Source organism: Apium graveolens, chromosome 3, assembly GCF_009905375.1.
Source record: "Apium graveolens cultivar Ventura chromosome 3, ASM990537v1, whole genome shotgun sequence".
In the NCBI taxonomy this organism is placed as follows: Eukaryota; Viridiplantae; Streptophyta; class Magnoliopsida; order Apiales; family Apiaceae; genus Apium; species Apium graveolens.
Genome location: NC_133649.1, coordinates 6,186,627 through 6,199,102, shown reverse-complemented (window position 1 = coordinate 6,199,102; position 12,476 = coordinate 6,186,627). Strand labels below are relative to the sequence as shown.

The window sequence follows — 12,476 nt, the reverse complement described above, 5'->3', positions numbered from 1 at the left end:
TTATATTTTATTTTTTTTATATAAATTCATATGTCACATTTGTAATATTTTTTATTTCAAAAATTTGAGTGTAGTCATCATGTTAATATGACCTGGACAAAAAGAAACGAAATGGCGGTCAACACTATAATACATGTGTTTTTACTTTCAATTCATATTACATATATATTTTAAAATATATTACTTTTGAAATTATTATTTTAATTTTTTTAAAAAATTCTGCATAAAATATTCAAGTATCATGTTTCTAATTATTCAAATTTTAATATCACCTCAATTTTTTTATAATGAATTTAAATTAATATTTAATCTCTTAAGGAAATATTATATTTATATTTTAATACTCTAAGGTAACACTTTCACAAATATGTTTGAAGTTGTAACACTTTGTAGCTAATGCAACACCTTGTCTTTGGCTAAGGTAACATAAAAAAGACAATGTTAAATTAGCTCATAACTATCCTATTTAAGGTAACATATTAGGTAACATTCTTTAAGGAGGGGGTTACGATAGGCCATATATGGTGTAGTGCAAGAACATGAACCAACAATCGATTTTCACAATCAAGCAACCTCAATTTGTAAAAATGGTACCAATAGAACGGGGTCGTTGAGAGGATTGCTTTGGTATGTAGAGCATCAACAGAGGATCCCTGAATCTCCCAAAATCATTGGATTTGTGTTCTTGAAGAAATTTTACCCCCAATTTTGTTCTTGGTTTTTGTTTTTAATGAAAATCAAAATGAAATAAAAGAATTAATGGCTATTTATATTTTCTGAAAAATAAATACCCCAAAAATCAATTTAGGGTGTTTTTATTCCCTAATTAAAATAATTAAGCCCCAAAATAATAATTATGGGGAATAATTTTAAAAGCGATAAAATATAAAATTTGTATCAAAATTTCCCAAAAATTGGGAATAATTCAAAAATATAAAAATACTGGGTATTTGAAATACGCATAATTTTATAAAAATAAAAACGTAAATTTTGTAGGCTTTGACGTCCCGGTGGGGTCCCGGTTCGTTTATTTTTGAGAAACAGAACCGCTTCCTAATTTAACAGAAAATCCCGAAAACACATAAAATATATTTAAACGCAAATAAAACGAGCACCTCGATAAAAACACAAATAAACACGCGTATAAATTACGGATCGATTCATATAAATGCATCTTTAAACACGTAACAAGTATCTCATTGGATCATATCGGATCCGAAAATAGATTACTTAGCCGCTAAGTAACTATAGAATCGATACAATTTAGTATCAGATTTGGATAATTATCAAAATTGGGCTTATTATAGAACACCATATGAGAAAATAATGTAAAAAATATACCGTCTCTGGAGAATACGGGTTTTATTGATTTACCGAAATAATTATTATATCGAAAATTTTACGCCGGGACGCGTACGGGTCAAACCGTAATCCGGATTGAAAAAGTTAAAACACGGAAAATGTCCGGAATTACCAAATTAGGTTAGGAAGGAGTTTTCGAAAGAGTTTTGGGTTGTAAAAACGTAAAAAGGTTGAAGTTGGACGATTCCCGGCTTTATAAAATAGTTTTGTAATTACTCAGAAAATAATTAATACATCCATAAATCATTATAAAATCATATAACAGTCCAAAAATTACCAGAAAAATATCACAATTATCTATATTTTATTCTGGACATATAACAATTAGTATACTCAAAGAATATCATATATAAACATCCAAAACATCAACTACAATTATCATATAATTCATTAAAATTGACATAAAAATCACATAGACAATTTCAAATAATAATACTAATAATATCTGAAAATATGGGATATTACAAAACCCTTTTCAAGTTAATACGTAAATCATTTAAGTTAAGTACACGTATAAATAATGCTTATCAATATGTCCTATAAGTTCTGACATAAAACTTATAGGTTGCCGCAGCAGGCCTTGCTGAACTTCGCTGAACTTTATACACGTGAACAGAAGCAATAATGTATCTCTGATAAATATTATGGGGTCACTGATTCATCGTTACAATTGAATTTGCAAAATGGTACCATGCTGATGCACTCGAGCTTGATGGGGAGAGACTATTTGATTTGATGGGATTCAGGTGTTGCAAGTGCTGTAGGATAAAGTCGCCCATTTACCCAATTGAAAAGCCTGTGTCTGAGGGTAGAAATCTGCTAAGAGGTGATCTAAAGCAAGGAAACATGGGAGTGGAAGATCAACTTGCACACATAGAAGGTGCCAATCCTTTCAGTTCTCTTTCTAAGGCTGAACATGTTAGTGATGAGAAGACTCCAGAAGTTAATACTATGGTCTTTTTGCCGGAAAAATAATTTTACTGTTGACACATTTGTCAATCTTGCGAGATATGCAATCAATGGATGCACAGTCTCAACTCACCATTTGAGGATTCATCTGGGCAGGGGCCTTGGAGGTGCGTCAATTGCTTATCTGCTAAATAACTTCTAGTCTGCTAAATAACTTCTACCTGGATAATAGAAGAGTCCTTTACCACTAAAGACCAATCACAAAAAATCCATAGAAGTTGGGAGTTTTGACAGAGACGCTCTTCCAGGAACAAATGCACTAACTATAAATGCCTTTCATGGAATCACCGGTGAGCTTGTCAATCTTGTTAATATATATTGTAAATGTACATTTATATGTCAGAAACATTTTAGTTGTACCTGAGTTTTTAGTTGTGCTACAGAGAATTTTTCCGTACTTGAGACATGATAGACATTTCTGAGAACTAACTCGGAATCATTATTTTGAGGAGGAATTATAGTATCACAAATGAGCAAATGTTAGTTTGAGACTTTGAGTTGTTCGCTGTCATCACAATTTGATTTTAATTATATTGTGACATGTTTGCAACTTTACCAGTCACATGGTTTAAGCACCCCAGATCAATAATTCAATGTCATGGATACTCCATGACATGGGCGCATCAGATTATAGTAAAAAGCATTTAGATGGCAATGATTCATCAAGGATTATCACTGAAAACCTAAAGAAATCATCCATTCTTTCTTCAAAAGGTTAAATTGAGCAATGCAGAGCTAGTACTATAGAACCTAGGTTCATCATGAAGATGTCTGCATACATGGGCACCCTAACAAACAAAGGACACAGTTGAACTATATAAATATTTATAAAGGGTTATGAGAGGTTTGTGTACCAAGAAATAAAAACCTCACTGATCCTTTCCATAACTAAAATTCATCATCAGTAATGCATCAAAATTACGGGCTACTGTAAACTAAAACCCAACATTTAGACACAACAATAAGGTCAATAACTGGCTTTTAATTAGACTTGAGTATGGACTAATTAAAAATAAACGTATATAACGATCAATTTCGAGTAAATATAACGAAAATAAAAATTTCTCAAGGGTTAGCGAAGACCCAAATAAAAGCAAGCTTGAGATTGCTAGAATTTTGATCAACAGAGGTATTGAAATTATTTGAAGATAACAACTCAACAGAATTACGGTTCATCTATTAACTTACTTTTTTCACACATGAGTTGGGGAAAATAAGAGACATTAAAACTATAAATTCAAACAGCGATGGTACATGTTCTCATCAATTAATCTGTATGCATATCAGCTTGTAAGAATGACATAAAACTGTAATTACCACTGTCATTTGTACTATCTGTAGGCGGTTGAGTACCGGGACTTTCACGGTTGGTGTCCGCTATAATCCGAGAAAGAGGAAGCGAGAACATAAGCTGACTCTTCGTGGATACATGATGTTTGTCAACTTTTGGTGTATAAGGGGATTTCACTACATTATACAAAATATATCACAATTGTCAGAAGAAGGTCTGAATATAATTCAGAAATTCTTTTGTGATCACTATAGTTTAAAAAATTGAAAATTCCAATAACCTTATGATGAATGTCAATATATGCAGAGTATTTAAAAAATTGCAATAACCTTATACAACTACTAATCAAAATATAAACAGATAAATACATTCTTTTGTTTTAAGGCATCTTGACCACCGGAAGAAACTCATCATTGCCATGGATGTAACCTTTGGTATGGAGTATTTACATTCAAAAAATATTGTGCATTTTTTATTTGAAATATGACAACTTACTGGTGAACCTGAAACATCCTTCTCGGCCCATATGCAAGGTTGTAATTTGATTTTCTTATAAATGAAATGTTTCTCTTATGAAGTTGTGTATATGTATGATTTACCTTGTGCGTACTGTTATTTTAAAAAAATCCTCAAGCTAAACATCTGTTAGTCATTGGTTAACTACTACTTTTCAGGTTGTTGATTTTGGTCTGTCAAAAATCAAGCGCAATACCTTGGTTTCAAATGGATAGGGGAAGCCTACCTTGGATGGCCCCAGAAAGAATGGAAGCAGCAGTAAAGTTTCTGAAAAGGTATGGTGCTGGCATTTCTATCTTATTGACGCATTTGTTAAAACCTGGAATAACATCTAAGAATTCTCAAAGGTAATCGACACTTACACTATATCAGTAATTAATATGGACTCTGGTTATACAACTACTACTTTTCAGGTTGCTAATTTTGGTCTGTCAAAAATCAAGCGCAATACCTCAGTTTCAGGTGGAGTTAGGGGAACACTACCTTGGATGGCCCCAGAACTGCTGAATGGAAGTAGCAGTAAAGTTTCTGAAAAGGTATGGTGCTGGCATTTCTATCTTATTGACGCATTTGTTAAAACCTGGAATAACATCTAGAAATTCTCAAAGGTAATCGATACTTACACTATATCAGTAATGAATATGGACTCTGGTTATACAACTACTAATAAAAATATAAACATATAAATACATGTAACTTTAAATCAGACCTTTTCTCGATAATTGAAAATCAATCGTTGATTATTGTGCAAATAAGACCTTATGATGTATAAAATCAGACCTTATAAGATGATCATTCAGGCCTAAAATAAATTGTGAACTGAAATAGTGTAAAAGAGAAATTGATCAAAGAGTACAAATAAGAATGAACTAACACAAAAAAGAAGAAGCATATATACCAAATCCAGTTGAATCTATATCTTTGTCAGCTGCTTTGTCGTCCATTCGAGATTGTAGTAAGTTATATTGATGCTTAAAAAAATTCAGTATGATACATACTATAGATTGTATGTATGATGTGGTGTGCAACAAATTGTGCGATGAAGAATATGTTTACAAAGAAGAATCGGCAGAATCATGTAGTTCTACAATCAAGGAAATTGAAATACATTCGATGATAATTGTGATGATAATTGTGATCAGACATTCCTTTTATTGTTTGCAAAATAACTGTGATTACTGTTATATTAGTAGTTACCATATTGAATTAAGACAAATATGTTGGATAGTGAATATGGAGTATCCGGAACCCATGGATAGTGAATATGGAGTATCCGCTAAATATAATATTATTTGTATTGAGAAATTGAAATCGGATATATTCATGGGTTGTAACTAGGTCAGATTATTAAAATGGATCATGTATTTGAATTTTGTATGACCAAAAAGGGTAAAAAAATGATTAAGACAAGGAAAATAGAGAAGGGCATTTTAAATAAATTGTAAAAACTAGTGCTAGTAAACATTAAGAATATATTGATATTGATATTGATTCATAAAAACTTAAAAAATTCATTTTAGTGTAAATTTAATATTCTTTTTAATGACATTATTCTTTGACCATAAAATCAAAACAGCCGAGACTACAAGTCTACAATTTTGAAAATCATGCATGACGACAATTATATATTCCACTCAAGAAGCTAAAAACACAATAAACAAAAGAATAATTCTAGAAATTTCAAATTCGTATTTAAAATGGATCCCAAACATCATGCATCTTGAGAAAATCACAATCGTTATTTGTTAGGACCAAATTCTTGTACCCAAGTACCTAGGGGTGAGCGCGGTGCGGGCGGTGCGGTTTTTTTCTCAAACCGCAAAACAAACCGCACATGCGGTTTAATCAAATTTTCAAACCGCAACCGCACCGCGTACCCTCAAAAACCGCATAAACCACACCACAAAAATGCGGTGCGGTGTGGTGCGGTTCACTGCGGTTTGTACATTACAAGTTCAAAATTTTTAAATAAATATAAAACTTAAATTAATTAAATTTCTGAATAATATAACAAAGTCGTCAATATTCTTTAATAATACAAATTAGAAATTCCACACTGTGAAGTTTAACATAAAAGTTTGGCTCGACAATTAAATGAGTTCCCTAAATAGGTGGCTTTATACCATGTGTCTCATTATTATTGAAGAAACACAGACAGGATGATCACCACGTAATAATTGATCTTGCCGAAACAAGATGATCACTAAGTAAGCACTCCTAGTATGTTAAATGGAATCAAACTTAATAAATGGAATTATGAAATATAATTATATATATATATATATATTAAATATTGCGGTGCGGTTTGAACCGCATTTCAAAAATTTAAAACCACAACCCGCACCGCACCGCGCGGTTTATTAAAAATTCAAACCGCAACCGCACCACGAAAATTAAAAACCGTGTTTTGCGGTGCAGATTGGTGCGGTGCGGACGGTTTTTGCGGTTTGTGCGGTTTTCTGCTCACCCATACAAGTACCTCTAATACTTATCTAACAAAACCCTTGATCAATTACATATTTTTCATTAAATTTACAATTGATCACTTTTTAATAAAAAAATTAAATGTAATAACATATTTACTGATTCACAAGAGCATATAAATAGTTGGCGCCTTTGCATTCACTTGTGTTTCTTCAAGCAGCTGAAATGGAGAGCATTTGTCCAATAGATACAAAATACGCCCAACAAATTGCTGATTTTCTTACTCCTCCATCTGCTCAACAAGTTGAAGTAAGCTTATATATGCATCTCAAATATGTATCTCTTAATATCAACATACTTTTATATACAAACAATTGCTAATAAAAATTCAATTTAATTCAGGAATACTTTGAGCAGCTAATAGCAAGCAGGAAATGCCTCGGAATCAAAGTGAAACCGAATAGCGAATACGGAAAAGGTATTCGTTATATTCTTTGATTAATTTCTCTTATTTACCCTGTTGCACACCACTTGTATGATAATATGTTTGAATGAATGTCGTTTTTACTTTTAGTCGAAAAATTGTAATTGCTGATTGAATTTCCGTGTCGTGGATGTTTTGGATTATGTATACATTTTTCTCTTTGTGCCTGTTAATAATGTGGTATATTATGATGCTAAGTTCTCTGTTTGCCACCGTTTTGTAAGATTTTTTTACGCGTGTTATTAATTATTTTGTTGCGTTGCATCGTCAAATGCATTGTGATGAGGATAATGAAATTGCAGGTGTCTATGCTGACTTGGATTTTGAAGAAGGGGACCTTATATTGAAAGACCAAATGCTTTTCGGAGTCCAACATTTTGCAAATAAGGTTTGGTTTATACATATCATAGTTGTTTGTTGTTACACTTGTCGGACCTTGTTCTTTTGTTTTTATTGTTTCTGTTTAGATGGGTTGCTTGCATTGTTTCTCATGCATTTCATTAACTTTTGATGCTGCAGATCGACTGTTTTGTATGTAGTTTTTGTTATCGATTCATCAGTTCGATAGAGCACCAAATTGGAAGGAAGCTCTATCTGCAAAATCTAGGAGTATCCACAAACCATGAATGTGATGAGGGAACAACGTCAGTTGCAAAAGCTGGGAATGGATCTGACTCATCGGATGATGCGGCAAATTCTGACATAGCAGACTGCCAGAACTTGGGTGAATGTGGTTCTAGCAGTTCTGTTAAAATACCGCTTCCCATGGAAGTAGTGCACTCGTTGATGCATGAAGAGTTAGTATTACCCTACTCCACAACGTTCCCTCAGCCATTGGTCGTTCCATGTCGAGGTGGATGTAGTGAAGGTTCCTATTGCAGGTGAGGGTCTTATGTTCCCAGTACATTTGTTTGAATGTTACCATTCCTCCATTTTATAAAACCTATCTCAATCCTCAATTCCTTAAACTTTATGTCCTTGCTATTTACGACAACCATTACAAATTTCAGCTTACATTATCTTACTGCTGGACTAGTGTTTGAGCTATGAGCTACCTATATTAGTATTTTACTAATGCCTGTGTTTTTCCACTACGTTTTACTAGCATCTGTTATAAAATGAATTTATGGTTTTAGATGCTTAATACATTCTAATCTTTCAGTCTTTATGTTGGTAAGTTCAGACGTGTTCTAAGTTTTTTTTTCTGTTTATAGGTCCAGTTTAGTGTGGTATAGTAGGCGGGTATATGTATTTTATATCCCTTTAGTTGTTGCATATGCAAATTGTTGGTCTATTATAGCACAATAGTGTGATTTTCTAAATATCTCATTGTCGTGCTGGTATTTTGTAGCAAGCTATGTATGGAGGCTGACTGGGATATGTTCCACTCTTTACTTTGTACTGGAACAGAATCGAAGTCAAGACACAAGGAAGCAATGGTGGCTTTTATAGAACATGCTAATGGTAAGGCTTTGATACCTTGTGGTTTTCCGCGGAGTCAAGTTATTCTTAACATTCGATTAAAACTCATTTCTGTTATCTTTTGCAGAAACAAATGATATATTTCTTCTTGCTGCCAAGGTATTTATCACCTTAATATGTCATCACTACTTTTTCCTTTTTCTTTAATGCCAATAATTTCTATTGTTGGCAGTAATCTACTTGTTCGTTAGCTTGCTTGTGAAGAAATGTTTTTAAAATTTATTATTCCCGGTTACAAGTGTACTATTACGGCGGGTACAAAGTTTTGGGTATATCTATGTGTATATCTTCAGATTTTAATGATTCCATCTAAAGAGTTTTTTTGCGGAATAAGCATGTTTAGTTCTTGGCACGCTTCTGAAGAAAAAAAATCAACATGACGACTGTAAATATAAGCCAAGTAAACAAGAGATAATCATACAATTGAAGTTTATTTTGTAGGTTCTCACATAAATAGAGAAATATGATATCATGCTCCTTTTTATTATGGTGTCTGTTAATTGTATTGATCAACAAACTGAGTTTCTTATTGTATTGTAGGCAATTGTTTCGACCATACTAAAGTATAGAAAATTGAAAGCAGCTAAACTAAAAGAAAACGGAAAGCGTGCATGTTCTGAATTTTCAGACAATTGTGATTACCATATGCTTCTTGAGGCATGGAAGCCTATATCAATGGGATATAAGAGAAGGTACTTCCTTGATCGGTCCTAATCCTACAAATGCTCAACTATGAGAATTCAATTTCTGATGAAAAATATTTCTTGTAAGGCGACGAAAGAATTTCTATAACATACTTGGTCTTACCCAATAATAAAATTTGTGCCGCTCAACTGTTTCAGTTTATCTCAACAGTCCATTTTGTGGATCAAACATCAAAACTATGTTTAACACCAAAAATATTTATATAAATTCCTCTGTATAATGATTAGGCGCATTAATTGTTTGTAAAACTACTTCTGAAGCCAATTAATGTTGTTGTTATTCAACCCGTACTAAAGCATTACCATAATTTCACTGAATTGAACAGAACGAGTTGCTAATGAATGTGAAGTTGATTAAAAACTTGTTCTGCTATGTTTATCTAGAAAGTGTTCGTTGTCTTCTTTTACCTTAAGAATATCTGTTTATTTTCTTTTTCATAATGGTCTAACGTACAGTATACTAAGAAGTTCTTGCATTTGTTTTTAGTTGGTGGGATTGTATGGCTTTGCCAGACGATGTTGATTCATGTGATGAAGCTGCATTTAGAATGCAGATTAGGCAGCTGGCATTCACGGTTAGTTCATAAAAGAGAATATTCATGCAAACTATTTTCTTTCAACATATTAGTCTATAACTACTATGGCATGGTGTTGAATTATGTATCTTTCACGTGCATCATGTATTGGTTGTTTAAGATGATGGTACCACACAATATTTTCCACCTTCCACAACTGACCAACTGATTTTGTTTTTGTTTTTACCAGTCACTAGAATTATTGAAGGAAGCTATTTTTGACAAGGAGTGTGAGCTATGTATCCTTGCACCTGTTAATTAGTTCGCTATTTACTGATGCATGTATCACAATCCTCGTCTCCTTTCCAATGACTTCCAGTCCTTAACTTCTGAGTTTCCAAGTATTTTCGCTTGAAATTTATGGAAATCTTATTGGCATGTTTGAGCTGAATAACCTGTAAGTATGTCAGTTTTAAACCATGTTGTGCTTTTAATATATCAAGGATTTTTAATGATTTTTTGAATCTTGTAATTGTATAATGAGCTTTCTGAAGAATCTTCGGTCTGCTCTACTATACCCGTTCTTTAATAATTGTTTAAATAATTCTGTGACAGTGATTTGGTTGTAGCATCCCCAGTGGAGGATTATTTCTTGTACGTAAATGAACTACCAGAATCTGAAAAGGTTAGAGAACATGTTTTGTGGTGCTTTGTCTTCACTGTTTGTTCCCTTCAGAATATGTTTCTTAGACTTGCAAATGTGGCAGAAAAAGGCTGAGCAAGTAACAAAGCCTTTTCTAAATGCTCTTGGTGATGACTATTCAGTTTGCTGTCAAGGTATAAAATCTAAATTTTGTGCGAATAAAAAAACTTATGTCTTACTTTTCTATCTTTGTGAAATCATGTGGTTTATTTAAATAACTGTTTCGGTATTTGGATATTTGTTGAGTAACAAAGTGTTTCTTTTACTACCATTACATGTTTGTTTCCCTGCCCAGCATGGTGCTTGCTAATTTGAAATTGATTTTTATTCGTGTTCTTTGTCAATAGGATGCCAAGTTACATACTTGCAATTCGATCATATTTTTAACATACTGTTGTACTTAAAGAAATAGAGAAATGGCTAATTTGATAATTGTTCTGTATCAGGCACTGCATTTTTTCCTTTGCAGAGTTGTATGAACCATTCCTGTCTTCCTAATGCAAAAGCATTTAAGCGAGAGCAGGTATACTATGCTTGAATGTATTTGTAAGCTGTAACTTTGTCAAGTTCAATCCCCTAAAGAAATATTTTAGGCGTTCGTCTAAGATGAAGTTGTGCTCATAGCTGCATGTCTGATCTAACAGCTTGTCCCTTTTTCATGAATCTCTGTTATACCCTGAATAGATATGGGGCAAGCCTTTCTTTTGGTAATTGCTCATAGCTGCATGTCTGATCTTCTAGCTTGTCCCTTTTTCATGAATCTCTGTTATACCCTGAATAGATATGGGGCAAGTTTTTCTTTTGGTAATTAGTTGATGCCAGTTAATAACTGACCATCTACTAAGTTAAGATAAGTTTCTACCGTTCTTTCTTTTTGATGCCTAGTTTGTATGAAATTATCAATTTTCCAATCTAAAGAAAGCTTAGATATGGCGTATTCATGAACTATTACAACTCTAAGTTCCTTTTGTATCAATATCCACCAATGTAATCACATGTGAAAAATGTTCCCATCATATTAAGTTGACAAAGTAGTTTATGAATGTAAAGTTTGCTCCTGCATCCTTAGCAATCAGAAATACTGGTGTCAGCTGAACTAGCGTTATTTATTGCCCTTGTAAGATTAAACTGATATAACTTGTCAGATTTCACTGAACCTTTTCAATGAAGAAATAACACTGAAAAGAAACTTTTGGTTCTTTTAACTCTAATTCTTACTATCTTCTGCTTCAATTTGAGTAGAGCTTCTACCTCAGGATATGTTGCATATACGTGTAGTCAGTCAGATCGATTTCTGTCCTTCACCGGTTTTTCCCATGATCTCTGATTTTTAAGGCTTGAAATTGCAGGACAGGGATGGGCAAGCAACAATTATTGCTCTCAGACCCATTCACAAAGGAGAAGAGGTACTTGCGCAATCTGTGGCTCTAGATTCTACTATATTACCTTGGTAAATTATAAATGGAATTGGAGGTTTTTTTTGTATACTTAATCTACATCATGCTTGTATTTTGAATGCCAGATAACAATATCATATATAGATGAAGATCTTCCACTCGAAGAGAGACAAGCATCTCTTGCCGACTATGGTTTCAGTTGCCGGTGTCCTAAATGTTCGGAGGAACAACAGTAATCATGCTTCATCAGATCCATGATCTTAATTTTGCCATTTCATTCTTAATTTACCTTTCTTCATGTTGACTAATGTTGACTAATTTAAAGAGTCTGTTATCTTATTTCACGTGGTTTACGGGTTTTGCGTGAGGCCGTAGGGATTACCCGCGTGTAGCGGCTGCGGGTTGGCTACTATACAAAAAAAGAATGTATGTTGCTTATATTTCAAATTTCTGCGGGTTGACTACTATAAAAAAAAGAATGTATGTTGCTTATATTTCAAATTTCAATTAAATAATATGAATATCATGATAATTAAAATTTTGTGATTGAGAAACGGCTAATCTTTTTTTGAGTAAATTTTTGACGAATTTTTTTTTTTGAGTAAATTATTTATCATCCAAAAATGTGG

At 33.0% G+C, this 12,476-nt stretch overlaps 1 protein-coding gene across 1 annotated transcript; it reads left to right on the top strand.

Moving 5' to 3' along the window:
* The first annotated feature begins 6,734 nt into the window (after positions 1 to 6,734).
* Positions 6,735 to 12,337, top strand: LOC141711510 (histone-lysine N-methyltransferase ATXR2). The gene is made up of 15 exons (XM_074513987.1): positions 6,735 to 6,871; positions 6,965 to 7,040; positions 7,349 to 7,434; positions 7,566 to 7,927; positions 8,398 to 8,510; positions 8,596 to 8,627; positions 9,069 to 9,220; positions 9,720 to 9,807; positions 9,998 to 10,046; positions 10,150 to 10,204; positions 10,363 to 10,432; positions 10,515 to 10,584; positions 10,897 to 10,973; positions 11,800 to 11,856; positions 11,973 to 12,337. Exons 1-15 carry the CDS (start codon positions 6,788 to 6,790, stop codon positions 12,081 to 12,083), a joined length of 1,482 nt encoding a protein of 493 aa, XP_074370088.1. The 5' UTR covers positions 6,735 to 6,787; the 3' UTR covers positions 12,084 to 12,337.
* Positions 12,338 to 12,476: the final 139 nt, after the last annotated feature.

What these genes read in the sequence shown, in the direction of transcription:
- LOC141711510 (XM_074513987.1), top strand. Translation starts at nt 6,788, where the DNA reads ATGGAGAGCATTTGTCCAATAGATACAAAATACGCCCAACAAATTGCT. An exon ending in AACTACCAGAATCTGAAAAG is followed by an intron (nt 10,433 to 10,514) that starts GTTAGAGAACAT and finishes CAAATGTGGCAG; the next exon opens with AAAAAGGCTGAGCAAGTAAC. An exon ending in CCATTCACAAAGGAGAAGAG is followed by an intron (nt 11,857 to 11,972) that starts GTACTTGCGCAA and finishes TTTGAATGCCAG; the next exon opens with ATAACAATATCATATATAGA.